This window comes from Python bivittatus, unplaced genomic scaffold, assembly GCF_059951505.1.
Source record: "Python bivittatus isolate LINGU-HERP-01145 unplaced genomic scaffold, Pbiv_v1 ctg000980_np1212, whole genome shotgun sequence".
NCBI lineage: Eukaryota > Metazoa > Chordata > Lepidosauria > Squamata > Pythonidae > Python > Python bivittatus.
The window spans coordinates 56404401-56429304 of record NW_028277125.1 but is presented as its reverse complement, the minus strand read 5'-3'; the positions used below and the strand labels follow the sequence as shown (position 1 = coordinate 56429304).

Below are 24904 nucleotides of genomic sequence, written 5' to 3'. Positions count from 1 at the left end.
TGCAGACACAATGATATTTAAGAACAATTATTGATTTCCAGTAGAAAAACTTGTAGGGCAACCACCTGAAAATTTTAAGACTGGTTCAAAGGGAGAATTATTCAGTGTACTCATCTTTATTTTATTGCACTATTTCAAAATGTTTATATATTTAACAGTCTCTTAAAACAGAATTCAAATCCATCATCTTTCCCCAGCCCCCTTTTGTGAGTGTTTCGCATGGCAGCCTGAAAATTCCAGTAAAACAACTCATGGTGTTAACGTATAGGGATGTAAACACACTTTTAAACTAATTGAAGAACCACTTGTTAAAAAAATTGTTTATAAAATAAGTATGAATCCATTGAATTTGGCAGAAGTATATGTAGTCCCTTGCCAAAATCTATTGTGCATCTCTTACAAACCAAAATTCAGTTAGATTTTGAAATTTCAGTTGAAATGATTGGTAAAAATAATTCATGTCATAAACATGTTTGAGTAGTTCTATTTCATATTACTCAGTCCTGTTATCTACATTTTTTCATTTTTTTCCATTTGTAAATATACATCATTCACATGTAATATGTTACAGTTTAGTGTTAAAAAGTTCTTTACTTCTATATTTCCTGTTTACCTTTGACATATCATACCACACAATGTGAAATACGTTGATGACAAGCCATAGGTGAATAATGGCAAATAAGATTTTACACATGTATAGATGTATACAGTGTATGGACAGATTTTGTCCATTGCATCTAAGTCATCTAAACCAAGGGCAGCTAAATTGAGAGTTTATTATACTAACTATGGAGACTGTAACTAGAACAATAGGTTATTTGTCAAACATTTAACTATAGTTTGGCATTATTTCTGAACAGCTGTTGAGATGTAAAATTTTATAGGCTTGGGAAAATTGAACTATACATTCATTCAATATAGTAACAGTGGTATAACAGCATATAAATTACACTTACACAAGGGATTTATAGAACAATATTATTTGTTTAAATATTTCTTTAGGCTGTCTTTATTAAGAATTCAATGTGCCTTATTCATAAGGAAATTCACTCTGTTTAGTATAATTTATTCCCAGTACATGTGCAAAAGGATAAACCAGCTCTAGTTGGTTCAGTAGAGATTGCTCTCAAGTAACTGAATATGACATTGGAACCTTACACAAGTTAATTTATGAATACGTTCAGTACTAGAAAGTGAGGCCTGGTTCATACGACATTCTAAATTATAATAGAATTTGTTTGGATTGGGCATTGTGAATTAACTGTATCTAGCCATTCTGGTGTGTAAGTCATGATTTAAGATTTAGCATGCTGTGGAATCTACCCAGTTGTGGTCTGGTTAAAATATGGTTCAGTAAACCATGGTTTAGCATGCTATGGCAACCCTTCCAAAAAGTCAGGTTGTTGAATTGCAAATAATAAAATTTTAGAAATATGAGGAAGGATAACACAATTTTTGTAGTAACCACATGTAATTAGACAGCACTGGAATTCTAAAGGCTAGCAAATATACATGGATATTAAGTTTACTATAACAGTAGTCTATATGGCATATACAGAATCTTTATTTTCTGAGTATTATTTTATGCATTTTATAGCATTGTTCCGCTATTCCTCTTAAGTTACATTCTTATGAAATGGAGAAAAATTACTGTGCCTGTGTATGCATCTAAGCTAGTCTTCCCAATTTATACCCTCAGCATGAGTTGGGCTACAGGTCCCATTATCTTCAGCCAGCACGGCAAACTTGTCTGAAGGGAACTGCATTGTGAAATTATTATTATATACAGTGGTACCTCTACTTACGAACTTAATCCGTTCCGTGACTCTGATCGCAAGTCGAGTTGGTCGCAAGTCGAAGTAAATTTTCCCATAAGGTTCAATGTAATTACCGTTAATCCGCTCCGGCGTCCGCGGACCACGTGTCAGGGGCGGAAAAATGGCCACTGACCACGCGGCAGGGCGGAAAAGTGGCCGCGGACCACGTGTCGGGCGGAAAAATGGCCGTGGACCACGTGGAACGGGCGGAAAATGGCCGCGGATCACGAACGGGCGGGAAAATGGCCGTGGACCACGTGGAATGGGTGGGAAATGGCCACGGACCACGTGGGACGGGCAGAAAATGGCCGTGGACCACGTGGCATGGGTGGAAAAATGGCCGTGGATCCAGTTCGTAAGTCGAGGCGAGTTCGTAAGTAGAGGTAAATTTTTGGGGCCGGAGCTGGTCATATCTAGAAAAATTCGTAAGTAGGGGCGTTCGTAAGTAGAGGTACCACTGTATTATCAACCTCTGATGCAACACTCAAAAGAATAATTGAAAATTCTGAATGGAACAAAAGTCAAAACATTTTGGGTATTCTGCTTAAGGAAAATAGGAATTCAAAACAAAGCTTGCTTCCATGTTTTTCATGCTATGTCTGCACATAGGAAACATAGGAAATACACTTATTGCTACTTATCCAGTCTATAAAAAAAGAAGCCAAGGGGGTGACTTTAGTTTTCTTTTCAATTCTTGTAAGAAATAAAATAACAGTTTAAATGCATTTTCCTCCAACCAGAGAAGCCTATAAAAATAAGATATAATTTTATCCACGTTAAAACAATCTACAAATAATAACAGCAGCAAAAAATACATTTTGACAGTTGACTGGAAATTTTTCTGTTTTCTAATATATAAGCACAGTACCTGCTTCTACATTTGGCAGTCTGCCAGCAATAGTCAATTTCAAGCTGAAAAAAGCTAAGCTGACATATTTTTTCTTGTTTTTAATTAACTAAATGCAAAAAGCAAAGAAAAAGAATACACAAAGTTATAGGGGGGAAGCTGAACAAACAAAACACATACAAGACATATATTTATAGACATACATCAATAAATTAATGTCATGATTCATTATAGTCATCTATAGTTGATCTGTATTAATTCTGCAAACCACTGAATAGTTGGAGCCATATGTTTGTCTTTCTGATGCTGAACAGTAAGCCTTTTGATTTTAAGTCCATTTTTTTTGGTCAAAAATAAAGCATTAATTTCACTGCATCTCCAACAACATAAATGTAGTGAGGTTATTTCTAAAAGAGCAAGCAAGATGCCTTTTTATAATGTTTTTTATTTATTCTTTTTTGCTTGTTTTGCTTTTTAATTTTTTTTTCAAAATCCTTTAAGTATGTATATGTATCTTTGGTTTTTTGTTTTTGCCTTTTTTGCTTGCATGTTTTACTTAACCAATAAAAAAAGATTATGTTTTGGAAAATAAAAATTTTAATAATTTTTTAGATTACATCCTTTTCAGCAAGGAACTGACATAGTTTTTATATTAGCAATATAAACGTTCTGTTTTCTTCTAATATTTTATATTAGTAGAATGTTAACTTCTAATATTTTATATTAGTAGAATGTTAAAGCTCAATATAAGAGTATGCACACCAAAACACAACAAGCTGATAAAAACAACTTATTTACATTTTATACCAAAAACCTTATCAACGTTTGTTAATATTAGTGTAATATGCAAAGTCTGTAATACTCAACTTTGCATTTGCTTAATGGCTGCCCCAACTTCAAAAGAGAGTACAGCATAATAATGAATGTACACAATTCCTTTGCAAAGAATTAAAAAAAAAAACAGTCAAATTACCTACCAGGAACTTTTTATCAGTTTTAAGTTTGACTTCAGCAGTTCAGCTTCTGAATGCAGATGGAGCAACTGTCCGATCTAGGTGAGTTAATGACCCAACAGCAGCATCTGTCTCTGAGCATGTGCTTAAATAACTAGTGCTTTTAACTCACCTATCACTCCTTCTTCTCTCCCTTTGTCTTGAGGGTGGCCAATAACAGTGTAGATAGAAACAGTCCCTACTACTTTATTGACAATCTTAACTTTTTTCAAAGAATACACAGCTTAGAAAACAAGTCAGAAACCTCTCTAACCAAGAGAGGAAGCTGATACCTTGTTTTGTTAGTAAGCTAGATCATATATTCAGTATAAGATACTGAGAGAAGGATGGTACAGTGATTAGGAATGTTGGAGTAGGACTTTGGAGATAGTGGTTAAAATTTCTCCTTATGAAGAGGTTCTGTAAAGCTTGCTACATATCCTTTGGTTAGTTTCTCCCAGTTTCAGTTAGATGTGAACATAGAATCATAAATATTACTTTAAGCTGCTTTAATTTGCTTATGATAGTAATATACAAAGTAAAATAGTTAAAATAAATTAAAATATATCAATAAAAAATAAACATGGCACTTACTACTTAAGACATTTTATTTATTTATTTATTTATTTTTTCAAATTTGTATGCCGCCCATCTCCCCCAATGGGTGACTCTGGGCGGCTTTTAGCAGACAAGTCAATTTTAAAAGCCAGAAACCTCACTAATGGTTTTGTTAACGTTCATAGGATCATGCTTTAATATAGACATTGTAATATTTTGGGAAATGAGAATAGTTATACATAAAACAATGCTTCAACTAGATATGGAAAATAAATCTCATGGGTTTTGATGGAGTTCAAGAGTTGAAAAAAAATAGAATATTTGCAGAATTTTGTTAAATAAAAACTCCCAAATACAATATGTTTAAATACATAAAATGCTTGTCAAAGGTTCTTTAGTTAATTCTCCAACATTTGCTTTTTCTTCTAAAAAGAAAGAAGCAAGACACCTAGAAATAATGGTTAATTTTTTAAATTCTTGAACTTAAATTGCAATGATTATTTGGCTGTGTAAATTACTGAGCAAGAAAGAGTTTTAAATGTATTTATATTTGTTTATAAAAACACTGCTATGCATTTGTACTTAAGATAATTCAAGGTGATTTACATAGAAGAAAAATAAAACTCAAAACATAACAATATAATGCAGTTATATTACAAATTCAGCCCCTTCCAGTATCCACATCAAAAGTCATCAGGATAGGACGATCTTAACAGGTTTGCAGGATACAAGTAAGATGGGAACTCCTTGTATCTCATAATGTGGCGGCTGTCACTGAAGTGGCATGTCTTCAAACCTCTAGTCCTTTTACCTCACAAGAGGTAGGTATCTGATTCTGGTCAGGAGACATAACCCTAAAGTACACAACTACCAACCCATTAAAGGCTAAAACCAGTTTGAATTAGGCCTAGAAACTTACTGGTAACCAGTGCAGCAATGTCAGCATAGGTGAAATATTACTCAGCCAACTCCCACTGTGATTGTTGTCAAAGGCAGCCATGTATAAAGCACATTGTAGTAGTCTGCTCCCTTGTGAGGAGGGCATGAGTCGTTGTGTGAGCATCCTGATCCAGAAAGGGCAGCATCTGGGATTCTAGCCCAAGCTGGGCAAAGGCCCTCAAAATCATAACATCTGCCTGCTACTTGATCCATAGCTGCAAATCCAAGAGAACCCCAAGTCGCTTACCAGCCCTTTCAAGGAGACAATGACCTGTCTAGAGCCAGCTTTGGATCAAAATCAAGCCTGATTGATTGCCTATAAACAACACTTCTTACCTGGCAAGGATTTACTTTGAGTTTGTTTTGACCTATCCAGCCCCTCACAGCCTTTAGGCACAATACCTCCATAGTATCTGTAGGCCATGTGATGATGTATATCATCATATACATCTGATGTATGTGATCATACACATGTGTGCATCATATACATCACTTATATAATGAGTATATCAGCATGCTGATTTTATCTTACCCAAACCAAAAGGAGACTTCTCCCAACGGTTTCATGTAGATCAGTGCTTTTTAAACATGGCAACTTTAAGAAGTGTGAACTTCAACTCCCAGAATTCCCCAGCCAGTCCACACATCTTAAAGTTGCCAAGTTTGAAAAAAACTGATGTAGATGATGAATAGCATAGAGAAGATAGACAAGCTCTAGGGTACCACACACTGGAGGAGTCTGGGGCTTGATTACTGTTCCCTCATGTATGCCAACTGTTTTATTCAGTCAGGAAAAAAAGGAAGTACCATAATATGATGCCTCCCATCCCCAAACCTCACAGCAGTCCAGAAGAATATAACAGTCTGTGGCAGTGTTTCTTAAACTTTTTTGCTCTCAGGATCCCTTCCCACTTTTAAAATTTATGGAGGACTCCAAAAGAACTTTTATTTGTATGGACTATATTTATCAATATTTACCATATTAAAAATTAAAATTGATGCATTCATAGAATATTTATTGAATAATGTAAAAATAACTATTAAACCCATTAGATAATAGCAAAATATTTTTCATGAAAAAAACCCTGTATTTTTTAACAAAAAAATAATGAGAAGAATGACGTTTAAAATTTTTGCAAATGTATTTAATATCTGGCAAATAATTTTGATTTTGCGGACTCCTGAGAGGGTCTTGGGAATCCCAGGTGTCCTCGGACCATACTTTAAGAAACACTTTGGTATCAAACATCAATAAGAGCTCCAATAGGAACAATAGAGGTACGTTCCCCTCAGTCCCCAGAAGTAATAATCCAGAGTGATTAGAAGGGTTTATTGTGTGACAAAAACAAGAGAGAAAGATTATTAAGAGTAATGCTTAGCAAGATACAGTGGTACCTTGGGTCACGAACAGCACCGTTCGCAAAATTTTGCTTCTGTTCGTGAACGCCGGATTGGGTGACAAACAGGACCCGCGGCCATTTTCCCTGCCGTGACACGTGGTCAAGGCTTCCTGTAGGGAGGGGGACTCTCCCTCCAAGCAATAACCGCCTCCCCACCCGCCTTCCTGTCCTCCACGCCAGAAGTCCCGTCGAGCAAGGTTAGCGTTCTCTCTCTTCGTACTGTACTTTGTGTCATATTTTTGTGGTTTTAAAAAAAAAACATGGTTCAGAATGGATTAACCGTAATTACATTGAACCTTATGGGAAAATTTGATTCGGATCGTGACCAATTCGGGTCGCGACCGGAGTCACAGAACGAATTAAGTTCGTGAGCCAAGGTACCACTGTATTCTTTCTTCTATAACTTCCCTAAAATTATATGTCATGAGTTTCAAAACAAAAACAAAGGGCCATTTATCATGTTACTAGATATACAATATTTAAAATAATCGAAACATTTTTAATAAAACATTTTTGAAAAGAAAATTCAGGACTCATTGTATTGCGTCCAATATAGCAGAGAGATTCAACTTGCTTGCATTCAGACTCCCTGTTTCAAAATGGGGTCTGCACTAAATGAGGGAAGAATTAATGTAACCAAAGCATTGAAAAAAATGTCTGTTTACAGAATCAGCTTCTTGAAATCCCTTTGAAACTTGGAATTTGTAGTTAAGCTCAAACCTGTTTATCCAGTCATGAACATTATTTCACTTGTCTGCCTTTAGATATCTATAAATAGTTGGGAGCTTCTAAATTTTTCTGAAAATGTTGGGATAATTTTGATCTTGAATTTTAAAAATTGTTTATCCTGGTTACTTTTTTCCATTTTTCTTTCTTTCAAGTGTACGTTAAGAATGTAAAATAAAAATTATATACAATTAATTACAATCTTTAATTGTATGTAATTAACACAATTAACAATCTTTAAACTTAAAGAAAAAATAATATATACCTTATATATATATTATCCTAAATAACCAGGATAATTATGTAGTAGAATTATCCTGATTACTTAGAACTGATTCTTATTTTTTTACAAGCAGCCTGGTGCTGTTTATAAGAGAGAACTCAATCATGCATAGCAGTTCATTCCTTTGTGGCTTAATTTTTTTTTTTTAATGCAAAAGTAACCTTTAATGGAATTGGGCATTAACCACTATTTATTGTTCTAGAATTTCTTGAGGTTGGGAAGAAGCAACCTGCTCTTGATGTTCTCTATGATGTTATGAAAAGTAAAAAACACCGAACATGGCAAAAGATCCACGAACCAATTATGCTAAAATACTTAGAACTCTGCGTGGACCTCCGCAAGAGCCACCTGGCAAAGGAAGGATTATATCAATACAAGAATATATGCCAGCAGGTAGTTTGAAGTTTAATCATACTAATTGTTTTAAGTATCAGCATTTTAATAACAAATGTATATAGATGTTCTGGAACATATATTTCTTGGTATCTTATTACATGTAAGAATTATTTGAAGAATAATTTGTTAGGATTCATCTAGTTAGATACACTTCATATTATATAATTGGATTCCGGTAGTTATAAGTTCCTCTGAAACCTGAACAATAGAACAAGCTTTGATTGTCACATTTATTACTATATGAAAATATATTTTATTCAAATTTGAATTTCCTACATAGATTTTGTCTGCTCCTGATTAAGAAAAACACCTTTAGCTCTTTTGATTTTGATACAGGTGAATATCAAGTCCTTGGAGGATGTAGTTCGAGCTTATTTAAAACTAGCAGAAGAAAAAACTGAAGCTGCTAAAGAAGAATCTCAACAGATGGTCCTAGATATAGAAGATCTGGATAATATTCAGACTCCAGAAAGGTAGAAGTGATGCTTGTTTTTGATTATATTTAATTTTGATCATGTTAAATATATTTATTTTTAAATGATCCAACTAATTTACGGGTATGGAGAGCCTCAAGATCTAGGAATTTATCATCTTTGGTTCTTGACGGAGTTGCACTACCCCAGACAGACCCGGTGAATAATCTGGGGGTCCTCCTAGACTCACGACTCCTGTTCAAAGAGCAGGCTAGGAGGACCTTTGCACAAATTCGTGTTGTGTGTCAGTTACTCCCCTTCCTGGATTGGGAGGCTCTCCGCATGGGCACTCATGCCCTGGTCACCTCCTGGTTGGATTACTGCAATGTGCTTTACATGGGGCTACCCTTGAAGAGTATCTGGAAGCTACAGCTGGCACAAAATGCAGCAGCACGGACAGTTCTGAATGCCCCCAGGGGGGCTCATATAACACCTCTGTTACGTGAGCTGCATTGGTTGATGGTTTGCTTCTGAGTCCAATTCAAGGTGTTGGTTATTACCTTTAAAGCCCTTCATGGCACAGGACCAGGTTATCTGAGGAGCTGTCTCATCCCTGTTATATCATCCCGCCCCACTCAGTCCGGCAGAAGGGGCATGTTGCGGAGCCCACCAGTCAAGGAATTTCGACTGGCAAAGTCTAGGAAGAGGGCCTTTTCTGCCATGGCCCCTGCTCTGTGGAACAACTTACCACCTGAGGTGTGGTGCGCCCCACTCTCATGGCCTTCAGGAAGAGTGTGAAATCTTGGCTATGCCAAATGGCCTGGGGGCCTGATGGGGGCTCACACCATTGGAAGTGGTTTGTAGGGTAATTGATTCTACCCCCCCGTCATCTTGAATGTTTTAGTTTTTTTATGTATATAGTGTTTTATATATAGTTTGATTTTTTAACTACATTAATATGGATATTTATATTTTTAACTGTTTTTGAGGTTTGATTTTAATTGTGAGCTGCCCAGAGTCACCCTCTGGGGGAGATGGGTGGCATATAAATCTAATAGATAGATAGATGGGTGGTATATAAATCTGAGAGAGAGAGAGAGATCTGGTTCCCCCACATGAAAGCCTTTACCAAACTGAATCTTTTCTGGATTAGTCTGTGTGTCAGATTGTATTTTAGTTTGAAGTTATGGCATTTTTACATCAGTCCTCCCAAAAAATTGCATTATGAGTTCTTGAAAGATGTATTAAACTGCACTGTAATTTTTTTGATTATCACTTGATTGTTCTGTTGTGACAAGCAAGAGTAACGTGAGAAAATATTATACAATTTAAAGTTCTCTCTGTGTCCTTGTTTTTTAGTGTTCTCTTAAGTGCTGTAAGTGGGGAAGATACCCAAGATCGTACTGATCGGTTACTTTTGACTCCTTGGGTTAAGTTTCTGTGGGAATCATATAGGCAGTGTTTGGATCTTCTCAGAAACAATTCCAGAGTGGAGAGACTCTATCATGATATTGCCCAACAAGGTAACATTTAAACTTTTCACTGTCTCTGTCTAAAATGTAGTTAATTTTTTAAAATAAATGTGATTGTCAACTTCTGATGGAAACACCATTTCCTCCTTTTAAACAGTGAATTAGAAACTTTTTCTGATAAACATTTTAACAATTCAAGAAAAATCTGGCTTTTCATTAAGAAAATACATGAAAGAAATAACTCTCCTCCAGGTGATTGATGTCAGTAATATTTTTAGCATGATCATAACTGATAAAATATACATTTGGAATAATTTAATCTTGCAGCTTTCAAGTTCTGTTTGCAATATACTCGTAAGGCTGAATTTCGTAAACTCTGTGACAACTTAAGAATGCATTTGGGTCAAATTCAGCGTCATCACAATCAAAGTACAGCAATCAACCTCAATAATCCAGAAAGTCAGTCAATGCATTTGGAAACTAGGCTCGTACAACTAGACAGTGCTATCAGCATGGAACTGTGGCAGGTATGTACTTAATACAACATTGAAGCATTGTAATATTTCAGTTTTTACTTTCCATCTTCATTTAACTTTAAATTCCATTTTATGCTTTAAGACATTTTAGTTACCAATTGAAGTCACTTTAATTCTGTTCTACTTAATGATTAGGATTGATCTAAGACAAGCTCAACTGCCTGATTTAGATAGATATCCAGATTTAGCATGTGCACCTGTCTCCATCAGTAAATCATGGGAATGGAACAGAGCCATTCTCAGTACAAGGATTGTTTAAATTGTCCAGGATGCAAATAAAAAAGAGCTGGCTTCTGGGGCAAAGGAAAGGAAAGAGTCAGCTATGGAAGGAATGGGAAGAGAAAGGATGATAGAGACAAATTTCAGAGGAAGGGGAAGGAGGACCTGGAAGATACTGGGGGAGAGACCACAGTGATGGAAACTAAAATACAAGGAAAGCAGTACGCAGGCTCCCAGTCATTGATGCAAAATCATTGCAGAAGTTAGGAAGGAACCCTGGCAAGATTAGGGACTCTTTGGTTTCTGGAGAATTACCATCTTTGCTCTTGGATGGGGTTGCACTCCTCCAGATGCACCCGGTGTGTAATCTGGGGGTTCTCCTGGACTCGCAACTCCTGTTCAAGGAGCAGGTGGCAGTTGTGGCCAGGAGAGCCTTTGTGCAACTGTGAGTTGTGTGCCAGTTATGCCCATTCTACAGTCAGCCATGCCCTACTCATGTCCTATTTGGGCTATTGTAATGTGCTCTACATGGGACTGCCCTTGAGTATCTGGAAGCTTCAGTTGGTTCAAAATGCGGTGGCCTGCATTGTTTTGTGCAAACCTAGATTTGTGCACATGCTGCCTCTTTTGCAGGAGCTGCATCGGTTGCCAATTTGCTTTCAGGTTCAATTCAAAGGACTGGTTATCGCCTTTAAAGCCCTACATGGCTTGGGGTCAAGTTATTTGAAGGATCACCTTTCCCCAGTTACATCTATCTGGGCCACAAGAGTGGGGAGGCAGGGCATGTTGTGGGAGGGAGGTACATCTAGTGGCTCCCTCCCTGTGGAATATCGTTCCCCTGAAGATAAGACTGGCTCCCACCTTGATAATATACTGGAAGGCCCTTAAGAGGTGTTTTTGTCAGCATTCCTGAAGACCCCAGGGTAGCCAATCACATGGTTAATTTGAATATCTTTGTTGCCACCAGGGAGATGGGGGTGGTGGTTTTGTTTTGTTTTGTATTTGGGTTTTAATTCTGTAAGCCACCCGGAGTCACCATGTGTGAGTTGGGTGACCATATAAGTTTGTTTATTAAAAAAATAAATAACTGACCAGAAAACTCCAGAGTGGGGACAGAGTTACTTCTGTAAGGAAAGAAAAAAACCTAGACAGTGGGCAGGAGAGGATCCTTCCAAATTATCTGAAAGGCTGAAATACAGAGTTTAGAAGCATTGGGATTTTTAAAACCAGTTCTTACCCTCTCAAAACTAAAGAGCGTTTGATGTTTCAGAACATACTTAGATCCTGCTTAGCTTACACTTACAAGCCAAAGAAAAGCTAAATGAAAATAAACATTTCCAATTCTGTCATAGTGTTCCAGCCATCTTCCTTCCAGGACTTTTACCTCAGGGCCTGGAGATATTCTGAACTCTAATTGCATTTAGTTGTATACTGTGAGAGAGTGTATATTTCCCAATTTGAGGTTGGTGATTCTTTCCTAACCAATATTGAGTGAAATTTGTTTTGCCTTTATCAATGGATAAGGCAGTAATAAGGATTCTATTAATTTCCATAGATGCAAAACAGATTTGGTAGCACAGTGCTAAAAGTAACTGGATGTATAATTTATTTGTAATGGAGGTTTTCCAAGTAAATGTGCTTAGGTTCACAGCTAGGAATAATGAACACATGTATATTAAATAGGTCTACTATATTTCAGCATGTGGCATTCCTTAAATTCTTCTTTCGTGGTAATTTAACATGCAGTTATTTTTTTTTTCAGGAAGCTTTTAAAGCTGTGGAAGATATACATGGACTATTCTCCTTATCCAAAAAGCCACCAAAGCCCCAGCTGATGGCAAATTATTACCACAAAGTTTCTACTGTATTCTGGAAATCAGGAAATGCACTCTTTCATGCATCTACACTTCATCGTCTTTATCATCTTTCAAGAGAAATGCGAAAGAATCTCACACAGGAGGAGATGCAGAGGTGGGAAAATCTATGGCTTGGAGCAATTTTCTTTTTGGAATCACATTAATAGCAGTTTTGAACTACCATTTAGCTGTGTTTAATATTATTTCAGTAGACTTTATAAAACAACAATGGGATGTTCCTACTTTGTTCCTTGCATACACCTTGAATTTGCTCTGCAAGGTCAGAACAGATAAAGGGTGTATGGCAGGAGGAGATAAATAATTGTGCTGGTAGGTGCCATTCCATTAGCATAATGAGTACATTGTTTTAGTTGCTGGAATTTAGAGGTGGGAGAGTGGGAAGATGGTGTTTTAACTGTTTAAATATGAACAATAGCCTGTCCGAAATCTTCTTATTTGCATCTTTTTGTCTGTAGGATGTCAACAAGAGTTCTTTTGGCTACTCTGTCAATTCCAATAACCCCTGAACGAACTGACATTGCTCGGCTTTTGGACATGGATGGCATAATTATTGAAAAACAACGCCGATTGGCAACACTGTTAGGACTTCAGGCTCCACCTACTCGAATTTCTCTTATTAATGACATGGTAAACTACTTTCCATAAACGTGTTTATATTGCTAGTTTATATTATACAGACTTTAATTGTTTTGCAGTCTCAGATCAAAATGTCAAGAGAAGTTGCACCAAGTGACACTGTCGTCCTTCTGGCATATAAAGATGTTAAATTACTTGTAAATTAGAATATGCTTAATATAGATACCTGTATATTGTAATCTTAAGTTTTAAAATGTGCCTGCATGTGTATAAAACCATATCTGAGATAAGTTTACAAATTACTATTTTTTTTTAATTCATGTCTCATAGGTGAGATTTAATGTAGTGCAATATGTTGTCCCAGAAGTAAAAGAACTTTATAACTGGCTTGAGGTAGATTTTCATCCACTGAAGTTATGTGGTCGTGTATGCAAGGTAAGTGCTGAATTATTCAGATTAGAAATGTTGATTTTGAAACAGGTGCCAGCACAAATTGTTTATAGCAAATGATATTCTGTTAAGTTGAACTGTGGCCCCATTCACTCAATGGATCGAAGACCTGATTATACTTGCCACCTGTGAGCGGATTCCCTATAGATGTAGCATGATGGACAAGCATAATGAAATATGGGACTCATTTATACAAAATACAATAGATTAAAAAAAAGCATAATAGTTATTTAAGTGTATTAGAAATAAATATATTCATACTTGCATAATATTTGTATTAGGTAAGCATATATAGAATTGAAACTATTTACTGTTACAATATACAGTGGTACCTCGCGTTACAAACGCCTCTGTTAACGAACCTTTCGGGTTACGACCAGCTCCGGCCGCAAAAATTTACCTCAGTTTGTGAACTCCGCCTCGGGGTACAAACAGGATACGCGGCCATTTTCTCTCCCGTGACACAGTCCGCGGCCATTTTTCTGCCCCTGACATGTGGTCCGCAGCCATTTTCTGCCCCTGACACGTGGTCTGCGGCCATTTTTCCGCCCCGACACGAGGTCCGCGGCCATTTTCCGCCCCTGACTCGTGGTCCGTGGCCATTTTTCCGCCCCTGACTCGTCCGCGGCCATTTTTCCGCCCCTGACACATGGTCCGCGGCCATTTTTCCGCCCCGACACGTGCTCCGTGGCCATTTTTCCACCCCTGACACGTGCTCCGCGGCCATTTTCCGCCCCTGACACGTGGTGGTAGGGAGGGGGACTCTCCCTCCAAGCAATAGCCGCCTCCCTGTCCTCCACGCCAGAACGGATTAATGGTAATTACATTGAACCTTATGGGGAAATTTCCTTCAGGTTGCAACCAATTCGGGGTGCGACCAGAGTCACGGAACGGATTAAGTTCGTAAACCGAGGTTCCACTGTATTTTGTTTCTTTTTCCTGTTAGTTTTTTTCACTTTTTTTAAAGTGCTTGTTATGTGCTTTTTTCCCCTTCCTTGCCAATGTATACATTTCTATCATGTTTATGTTTGTTTTGTTCTTTTTTTTTCTTTTTCTATTATTTTAAGAAAAAAAATTTTTTTTTAAAAGTTGAACTGTGATTGGAAAAAAGAAGGTTATTAGACCTTGACTATTCTGTGAAACTTTCCTCTAATTGCTTAAATAATTTATATAGCTTCCCATCTCACAACAGTGAATCTGGGCTGAGTGCCATATTGATCCTCTATATTTATCTTGCTTGATAGATTTAAAAAAAAAATCTGTAAATGAAAGAGTTTTTATTGTTGCCAATTCTTCAATAAGTTTTCATTCTAATGAATTATCTTTTTAAAATTATACATAGTACTAGAAGTGTTTATTAATTCAGTAGTGCACTTCTGATATCCAGAATTTGTTCACTATGTACAGAATAAAGTATATTTGTGTTTTTTCTTAAGATTTATTAAATAATAGATGATAGTAAATTAATGTATCATATATAGTCATTGCCAGTCATAGTCAAAAACATTTTAACTTGATACATACATACTTGTTGAAATAGTGAAATGAATATTAGCACTGAACTAATTAATGTTTGTGGCCTTAAGTGCTTATTTACCTAGCAAATATGTTGTACAATTTCAGTGGTTGTCTTAATTTGCATTAATTTTCATTTCTGGGAGCGTTCTTATGTATTACTGAGAGAGCAGTTGTAGCATGTCAAGTGAGAAGCATTTTGTGTGTGTGTGTGTGAGAGAGAGAGAGAGAATGATACACATGAATGATACGCTGGCCAGGATTTACAGGTTTCTTTGTTACAATATGAGTGCATTATTGGAAAAAAATCATGGTTTGAGCAATCTAGTGAGAAAAACTTACTGTCTAAATCGTACTACCATTTACTTTCAAATTATTCTGTGCAGGTTTTAAACTGGGTAAGAGATCAATCTGAGAAAGAACCAGAATTGCAATTATATATCCCTCATCTGCAAAACAACACGATCCTTAGACTACTTCAGCAGGTATGCTTGCAAAACAACACTTCAAAATATTGAAGTAGTGTTGGGGAGAATCTTTCTGAATCAGTCACATTTTTGTTATGCTCATAGGTGCTAGAATGCATACATTCTATGCTGGTCTAATATAAAATACAATTACGTGTAGCTGTTTTCATTGCATTATGTTCAGGCATTTTCTAGTTTAGGGGTAAGTAGTGGGTTAAAACTATCTATAATCCTGTGATATTGTGACCTGGAGTTTGATCCGTTTTACCTAAGTCATATTAATAGGTAAAGAGATTCTGGTTAAATATCCCAAATAGTGTATCATGCCATGTCTTTATTGAGCACTTGGAGGAAAGTGCTCCTATTCTCAGGATTGGTCATCTACAAAAATTCACCCCAAGAGCAAGACATACAATATTCTGGGAGGTTGCAAAGAAGCACAGGGTAACAGCAAAGGTTGCACAAGCCACTCTTGCATTGTCCGATGTCCATTTTTATGAGTCTACCATAAGGAAAATACTAAACAAGAGCGATATGCATGGGCAGTACCAGGAAGAAAACCACTGCTGTCCAGAAAGTACATTGCCACCCATCTCAGATTTGCCAGGCACTTGGGTAATTCATTCCATGTGGCAGTGATTCTAGATACATGATTAAATCTATACCAGAATGGCTGAAATAGAAGAAATTCAACATTTTAGAATGCCTAAGTCAAGGCCAAAACTTTAACCCAATTGAAATGTTGTGGCAGGACTTGAAGGAAGCAGTTCATGCAAGACAAAAGGCCAAAATTATCAGGGAGTTAAAGCTGTTCTATAAAGAGAAATGGGCCAAAATGCCTCCAGGTTTATGAGCGGGATTGCTCAAACAGCAAAGGAAATATTAGAAGTAATTACTGTTAAAAGATGTGATACCAGTTACTAGGTCAAACCTTCCAACAAAGACAGTTCAGTATGTTCCATGAATGGCAAGCCTGCTGTCTTGTTTATTTCTTTTATATCTTGTTTTTTGTTTAGGAGCTCAAGACAGTGTACATAGTATTCCTTTGTCCCATTTTTCCTTCCAGTAACCATCTGGAATAGGTTCCAGCAACAATCTGGAGATAGGTTTGATGAGAAAGAATAAGGGGCCTAAAGTCAGAATCCACTGAGCTGCTATAGCTGGGGGGGACTCGAACTTTGATTTCTCCAGTGCCAGTCCAACATTTTAACCACTATGTTGTTGTTTTTTAACCCCAATCTGTTATTAATTAGATTTAGATGAAGTTCAGATCACATTGTAGGTCATAGTATATTGCAGGATTACAGGAAATTATAAACTTTTTCTCACTACACATTTTTAACGTATCTGGATTGTTAATTCATGCATCTTTATGTTAGGCATTTTTATTTAAAGATGTTTTGATTCTAATGCACATATCATTGACCTGCTTCCTTTGCACTGGTAAGCAGTGTTATTTCTGGTGTGCTAAAGGGAGATTATGAAGGCTAATTAGCAGCTTTGCTTCATTTTGTAACTGCTGCCAGTCTCCTTCATACATTGTTGCTGCTCAAAATAGTGAGGTTTTAATAAATGGTAGTTGCTAATATCAAGGGTTATTTAAATTTGAATAATATTGCTGATTGATTGATTGATTGATTTCTTTAAAAATATTGAGTGCTAGGAAACTGGTATGATTTACTGGAATATTTCTATATTTTTGCAGGTGGCTCAAATTTATCAAAGTATTGAATTTTCTCGCCTGACTACTTTGGTTCCTTTTGTGGATGCTTTCCAGTTAGAACGTGCCATTGTTGATGCAGCCAGACACTGTGATTTGCAAGTAAGTGGTAATGACAAGTATCAAATATTTGTGTATATTTATGTCTTTTTGTAAATTTGAATTTTCATATTAAAAACTGATCTAGCAGGTATATTTCTTATGGAGTCCAAACAAGCAATTCCAGTACATTTCGCTTAAGTGGAAGAAGGTATAAAGTAGAAGTTACCACTCTGAATTACTTTCTGTCTACTAACGTAGTGAAAAACTCTGCTGGATCATCCAAAAGGCTCTGTTCCCAACTACTGATATTTAGAAGTATAAATGTACATAATCACAGTATAAACTGAACAAACTTTGATTTCTTTATTTTTAAGTCCGTATTTCTGGCAGCAGTGGGGTTGCAGTGTTTAGGCTATAATTCTATATATGTTTTTGTGGGTGTACTTCTCATTCAATGGAACTCAGGGTAACTTATTTCTGAATAAACATGCATAACATTCTGTGAGTTGATCAAGCAAAGAGAGACATTAATTTTGCCTACAAAATGTGTTTGTTGGAGAAGGTAGAATGTATCATCTTAGATGTCTGTTGAGATAAAGTATGTATCATTTAAAAGCAAAATACAATTTTATTTTAAAATTGGTTTTTCACATGCAGGTTTGGGTGACTAAAAATTAGAACAGACCTTAGCTTGTTTAAATAATATGTCAGTTTATTACTGTTTCTGAAATGAACTGTTAGTGTTCTAAGTGTTTAAGAGCAGTAACTCTTAAACTCTTACAGTACTACTGAGTTTCTGATTTTTACTGATTTTACTTTTTAAAAGGTTCGCATTGATCATACCACCCGAACATTAAGTTTTGGGTCAGATTTAAACTATTGCACCCGGGAAGATGCTCCTCTTGGACCTCAGCTGCAAAGCATGCCCTCTGAGCAGATTAGGAACCAGCTGACAGCCATGTCATCTGCTCTTGCAAAGGCTCTTGAATTAATTAAGCCACCTCATCTATTGGTAAATCATAACTTTTTGGTTTGCTTTTTAAAAACATTGTATTCTTTGGGAAAACTTTGGTATGCTCAATTATGATTGGAGTGTTTCTTCTTTTCTGTCTAATACACATTTCTTGTTCCTCTGGTAAATTGGGGTACTTCCCATGATTCTACTCCCAGTGGATAAAAACACACACATGGGAAATAAAAAGGAGATGGAATGGATTGTTTTAAGATCTTTGGATGCTACTTCAGCTGTTCTTAGTTTCAAGCAGGTAGTAATGGTTATTGTTTAACATCCAGAGTTCTTTTTCTTTTTGTTGAAAGCTATTTGAACACTTGCTATAAATTACGTCCCAGTAGCAAAAATATCATATGGCTTACAACAATGAAAATGAAAACATAAATATAAAACATGACATTTAAATTAATCCAATTAAAATCAGTGAATAGCTAACGCTTGGTGAAAGAGATACATTTTTGCTATTTTCCTAAATACTGGGCAAGTGGGAGCCACACATACCTTTCTAGAGAGAGCTTTCCATAGCTTAGCAGCCGCATAGGAAACTGCCCTTTCCCATGTATCAGAAAGCTGAGATCGTAATAACAGGAATATCTTCAAAACAGCCTCTTCTGCTGATCTAAGTAAGGCGGAATTTTGGTAACGTTCTGGTCTCTTAATAGCATTTGAATCTCAAAAAATAATCTTGTTATGTTAACTTTTATTCAGCTAGAAAAGGAAGAACAACATCAACAGGCAGTTACAGCTTACTTAAAAAATTCAAGGAAGGAACATCAGCGTATCCTTGCTCGCCGGCAAACTATTGAAGAAAGGAAGGAACGTCTTGAGAGTTTGAACATTCAGCGTGAAAAAGAAGAGCTGGAGCAGCGTGAAGCTGAGCTCCAAAAAGTTCGCAAAGCTGAAGAAGAGAGACTGCGCCAGGAGGCAAAAGAGCGTGAAAAAGAGCGTATTCTGCAGGAACATGAACAAATTAAAAAGAAAACTGTTCGTGAACGTTTGGAGCAGATTAAGAAGACTGAGCTGGGAGCTAAGGCCTTCAAAGATATCGATATTGAAGTGAGTGTTTTTTTGTGTGGTAATGTGTTAATTTTTAATTTATGGCCTGGCTTCCTGTTAAAGGCAGAACACATGAAAATAATGACTCATTGTCCTAAAGGACTAATAGCAAATTGTCCAAGAGCCCTGTCTATGTCATGCTGCCTGAAATCCTTTCAGTTAGGGATGCAAGAATTATGACTCAGAGCAAAGCAAGTTTTCTGTTCCCACTATGCTAATGTAAAGTTGATGATCTAGCAACTTCAGTTTGGAATTCTAGAGTTGTGCTATTCCAGCAGTCATGTTCTGATTCTTCCTGAAGAGTGTATTCCCAGTTAAACCACCCACAGGCTTGTCCTCCATCTTGTCTGGCTTAGGTTTCCTAACTTTAATGCATTTTCCCCAATTTGACATATATGAAGTATTACTTTCTATGATATTAAAATAATTGATAAATACACTAAATGTCTAAGAAAAACATAGTACATAATGTACTGTGGGAACTACAAAAATGTTTTCATCAAGTTCAAAAATCTGTTTTTTATGCTTTAATGTTTATTATTTGTAGGATCTTGAAGAATTGGATCCAGACTTCATTATGGCAAAACAGGTTGAACAGCTTGAAAAAGAAAAGAAGGAATTGCAAGAGCGTCTGAAGAATCAGGAGAAAAAGGTAAAAGAAAAAAAGCCAATATGGATAATAGTTAAAGAGTAGGTAGAAACAACAGCACTTATAGCTGAACTAAAAACATTTTTCTTTCTTTAACTTTAAGAGTATAAATCAGCTTTTTTTAAAATCTAGATTGACTATTTTGAAAGAGCAAAACGTTTAGAAGAAATTCCACTGATTAAGACTGCCTATGAAGAACAAAGAATCAGAGATATGGACCTTTGGGAGCAACAAGAAGAAGAAAGAGTAAGGTTCTGGAGAGCTTGCTGGTTTGACAAGCAATTTTTTGTAGTAACATGTTTCTAGTAAATTTTAAATTCAGGTTAATTTACTTGCCCACTAGCAACATTTAATGGCCAAAGTCATTATTGCCCTAAGACATTAAGTATTAGAGAATTCCAGTCTCTTCTGGACTTTCAAATTTTGTCACTACAGAATGCATATCTTCCACCAGAATAAATTATACAAGCTATAAGTAAATTCATTTCATTACTCTAAAAGTTTTTCCAGTTGTGTAATCACTAGAATTTTGTACTTACTGCAAAACCATGACTGCAGTGTTTTTACTGTAATTAATTACTATAATGTTATTTAACAGACTATTTGATATTTTCTTCAGTGTGCAACTTGTCTGCTAAATTTTAGACATTGGCATCCAAACATCATATACAACAGTACTTTGATTTGATTTTGAATATGTTACAGATCACAACCATGCAACAGGAACGTGAAAAGGCTCTTGAGCATAAGAATAGATTGTCACGGATGATAGAAGACAGTGAATTGTTTATAACTAGGCTCAAGGCTGCAAGGAGATCAGTTTATGAGGTACATTTCATTTTTTTGCTATCTATAATCTTATGTATGGGATCTTTTAGTTCAGTCGTAAATTAGAATGTTCTAGAATGGGCAGGCAGTGTCTAAAAAACTCAGGGCCCCTGACACTTGACATTAAGGGTATTAGCTTAGCCAAAATTGGCTAGGGTTGCCTCCAACATTGCTTGCCTGTATTTTTTATTTGAGTGTTTATCTGTATGTCGGATGGAATTCAGGAGAATGTGGAGTTGTTACAAAAAAGATATCTCAGTCCCAGGAAAATAGAATAGTAGAAAATGTGAAAAAGAAAGTCAAAACAACTCTGCCTTGATTAGGTTAGGTATGAGTTAAATTGTATGGTTTTGACAGACTTTCAAAATTCTGTAACAATACTCTACATTCCAAGAATTCTTTTCTTGACCTTGTCTACCTTGAAAGGTTAATAGAATGGTTCCTCAGTCCACTTTCCCACCCTGTAGTTGTGACTCTGCTCCTCGGGGTAGGGAGGTGGCTTGGGTAGCTACACTCAACTCTTGGGTTGTACCACCTATGAGTTAATTATTAGTCTGTAAAATTTCAATTTAGCCCTGGTAAAAGGTTCCTTTTAACTTAATATCACTTATGTACTGCCTCTCTTAACTTAAAATCTATCTTATACACTGCCATGTAACAATAAGAGGCATACTATTTATAAAATCAGCATATGTTTGCTTTGTATAGACAGTTGTTCACAGTGTGTCTGGCTACATTTTGCTATCTGTTACTCCATATCTTCATATTGTGGCAAGAATATAAACAGCATTTGTCTTTCTACATGGCTTTGTGTAACTAGCTCTCCAAGTGGATAGAGCCCTAGTGTGTTTTTATCACCATCTGCCAAGCTAAAAAGTAATTTGGCATACGTCCATATTTGACCTTCTCTATGTTGCTTCTATCATTTCTGTAGTTCAAGGTTAAGTATTGTTATTTCAGGAAAAACTTAAGCAATTCCAAGAAAGATTAGCAGAGGAAAGATGTAATCGGTTAGAAGAACGTAAGAGACAGCGCAAAGAGGAAAGACGCATTACTTACTACCGTGAGAAAGAGGAGGAGGAACAAAGATTGCAAGAGGAAAAGATGCTTAAAGGTAAATGCTGAAAGGGTCTTCCTAAAATAACACCCTGCCTTGATCTTTTATTTATATAGCCTTATTTCTTAATAGTAATTTTGCATGTCTGGATAGTTGTGTGTCATGGCTGCTACTAGAAATAAAGACATTTGTTCTGCGTCTCTTGCAAATCAAAATACAGGTAGTCCTCACTTAATAAACATTCATTTAGTGACTGTTCAAAGTTATGATCGTGCTGAAAAAAGTGACTTATAACCAGTCCTCACACTTAACAACTGTTGCAGTGTCCCCATGGTCACGTGATTGCAATTTAGGCATTTGGCAACCATTGTACATTTCTGACCTTCCCAGCCAGTTTTCAACAAGCAAAGTCAATGGAGAAGTCAGCAGGAGGTCACAATTTGCAGTCACATGAAGTGTCACTTAATGACCATGAGTGATTCGCTTAATGACTGCAACCAGGACTCCTGGAACTGCTGTTGTAAGTTGGTGCAGTCATGTGAAGTTCTCCTTAACAACTGCTTCATTTAGCGAAGGAGTTGCCAGTCCCAATTAGGGTCATTAAGTGAGGACCACCTGTAACATTTACTGAATTACAACACATATATATTACCATAAATGTATACTAGTGCGCACCATATTTTGCTCAAATGTTCCTACAGAATTATTTATATTTGGGAAATATGTATATAAAATTGTTATAACAAGAAAAGTTCCATTAAAATATATTAGGGGAAGTGGCATATGACAACAAAGATTTTCTTCCATTTTTCCTTTTTTTTAAAACTACAAATAAAAAATGATTTAAAATGAACTACATTTAGATTGATCCACACATCCTTAACTGTTACTTATAAAATTGAATTTATTAAAGCTAAGTCTCAAATTGTGTAAGTGTGAAATGCTGGTCAAATCAATACATTTGAAGATGAAATACCCATTTTTAAGCCAAGATGGGAAGGTGTTTTATTATCTTTCTGATTTGTTTGGACAGAACAAGAAGAAAAAGAACGTATTGAACGTGAAAAACGTGAACAAGAAATGCGTGAATATCAGGAACGTGTTAAAAAATTAGAAGAGGTAGAAAGAAAGAAACGCCAAAGGGAATTGGAAATTGAAGAGCGGGAGCGTCGTCGTGAAGAGGAGAGGCGGAATCTTGAAGATTCACTTTCAAGGAAGGTAAATATTTCTAATGAAGTGGATTTTTCTGGAAAGCATGACATCAACCGTACAAATCTTATAATGAAGGAATATTGCCAGTTCAAATATTCTGCTAGAAATCATCTTAAGATACAGTTTCTATGTGCCATTTTAATATTAGTTTATTTTAAAAATGTATTGCTACAATTTAAATTTAAGCAAAGATTATTAAAAATAATATATATTGCATTAGCGTCTTCTGTTCTTGATGTAAACAAAGATGTTATACATTGATACATTGACTTTGCTTGTCGGAAGCCAGCTGGGAAGGTCGCAAATGGCGATCTTATGAGTGCAGGACACTGTGATGGTTCTAAGTGTGATGACCAGTTGTAAGTCACTTTTTTCAGCATGTAATTGACATTGTAATAAAATATTTCAGGTGTAAGAATTGGTAGATTTGTAACATTATTTTAAACATTGGAAATAATAGTTTGGAGAGTCAGATGGGTACAAGCTAAATAAAAAGTATTGCATTGAAATGTTGGAAAAGGTGCACCAATCTTTTTAAAGCAAGTTCTGAGTAAGTGGGCTGATTTAGATTTTTGAGAAAATATACTGAGCATCACATGGAACCCATTCACAAAATAGCTTCTGTATCCTGAAACCAAGATAAAGATTTTGAACCTAAAAATTCATTTATTCATAATGAATCCCATCATTTCTTCCTTGTTCTTCCTGCATTTTCTAATCTGAACTTCTTTTGCATTTGAAATGCCCTGTTACAGAAGTGATGGGTTCTCTTATACGCACATTTTATATCTTTTCAGAAATGAATTTCAAATATTGTACGCATTACTGAGGGATAAGCATGTGCTACCATGCGGAACTGCTGTTCTCTGTGTCCCCTCATTGTTAAGTCATAACTAATAATTAAGATCCCATATTAAGTTACTAAATTTTTAGACCTAGTTTCCAGATATGAAACACTTTGCGGTTATCCATGTTGAATATTATATATTTATCCCATGCTCTTTCAAGATACCTGTAACACCATAGAACAATTTGCAGTACTCAGCTGCTATAATATATCAGTTCAGCTCTCTGGAATAGGTTATGGATCCCTCTGGGGACACTGCTGCTTAGGAAAGAGAAAAAAGATTGCTGAAAAGAGGAGATAATAGAAAATGCCTCCCTCCACTTTTGACTCTAGATGCACCCACTCTTTGCTTCTTTATGTGGGCTTCTTCAGATAAGGCTGGGGGATGAAGGCCTTGATAGAAAATTGATTGTCCACTCCAGCCATAGCATGTCCTTTAAACTTGCAAACTAGTTAAAAGCAGATTGTGCTGATAAAATAATTTATAGGTTGTGTTTTTTTAAAAATTGTTTGTAATAATTGAAATTAAAATATGAAGTATTCCTGATCTTTTTGGGTTGTACCCTAAGGTTGCTTTTCATTATGTTTAAATATAGGAATCTCGTTGGGGTGATAGAGAAACTGAAAATACCTGGAGAAGAGGTACTGATCAGGAATCAGAATGGAGACGTCCACCAGAAAGGTAGCTCGTAGAGTAATGTTTAAACAATCTATAATAGGTTAACGTTTCCTTTCTGATTCTGATGTCCTGTGCAAGAATGAACATTGTCATCCAAAGACAATTGCCTGGATATGGAATAATTTCAATAGCAGTTAATGCCATGTTACAATGATTCATTAAAGATTCCAAAAGATTCTTGGAAATCTGATCATCTTAGTGAAGATTCACTTTCTATATAGTTAATTGGTGACCTAAATAAGACCATGGAACTATTAATATATTCAGTAACCAAACTGAGTTTTGTATAAGTATTTCAAACAAATTGGCGTATCTGACA

The 24904-nt window shown here is 36.1% G+C and overlaps 1 protein-coding gene and 1 non-coding gene across 2 annotated transcripts in view; both read left to right on the top strand.

Moving 5' to 3' along the window:
• The window catches only part of EIF3A (eukaryotic translation initiation factor 3 subunit A), a 38330-nt gene that overhangs the window by 926 nt on the left and 12500 nt on the right, over positions 1–24904 (top strand). Inside the window, exons 2-18 of the mRNA XM_007429136.4 lie at positions 7765–7955; positions 8295–8431; positions 9731–9894; positions 10171–10370; positions 12361–12569; positions 12931–13102; positions 13382–13486; positions 15403–15501; positions 17189–17305; positions 18072–18257; positions 18966–19313; positions 19861–19965; positions 20095–20208; positions 20668–20790; positions 21751–21904; positions 22881–23065; positions 24503–24588. Of these exons, the coding sequence (XP_007429198.2) occupies positions 7765–7955; positions 8295–8431; positions 9731–9894; positions 10171–10370; positions 12361–12569; positions 12931–13102; positions 13382–13486; positions 15403–15501; positions 17189–17305; positions 18072–18257; positions 18966–19313; positions 19861–19965; positions 20095–20208; positions 20668–20790; positions 21751–21904; positions 22881–23065; positions 24503–24588 (2695 nt within the window). The remainder of the gene's footprint in view (positions 1–7764; positions 7956–8294; positions 8432–9730; positions 9895–10170; positions 10371–12360; positions 12570–12930; positions 13103–13381; positions 13487–15402; positions 15502–17188; positions 17306–18071; positions 18258–18965; positions 19314–19860; positions 19966–20094; positions 20209–20667; positions 20791–21750; positions 21905–22880; positions 23066–24502; positions 24589–24904) is intronic.
• LOC112540730 (small nucleolar RNA SNORA19) lies at positions 16893–17025 on the top strand. The gene has a single exon (XR_003084814.1). It is a non-coding gene; the product is annotated as a small nucleolar RNA SNORA19 (small nucleolar RNA).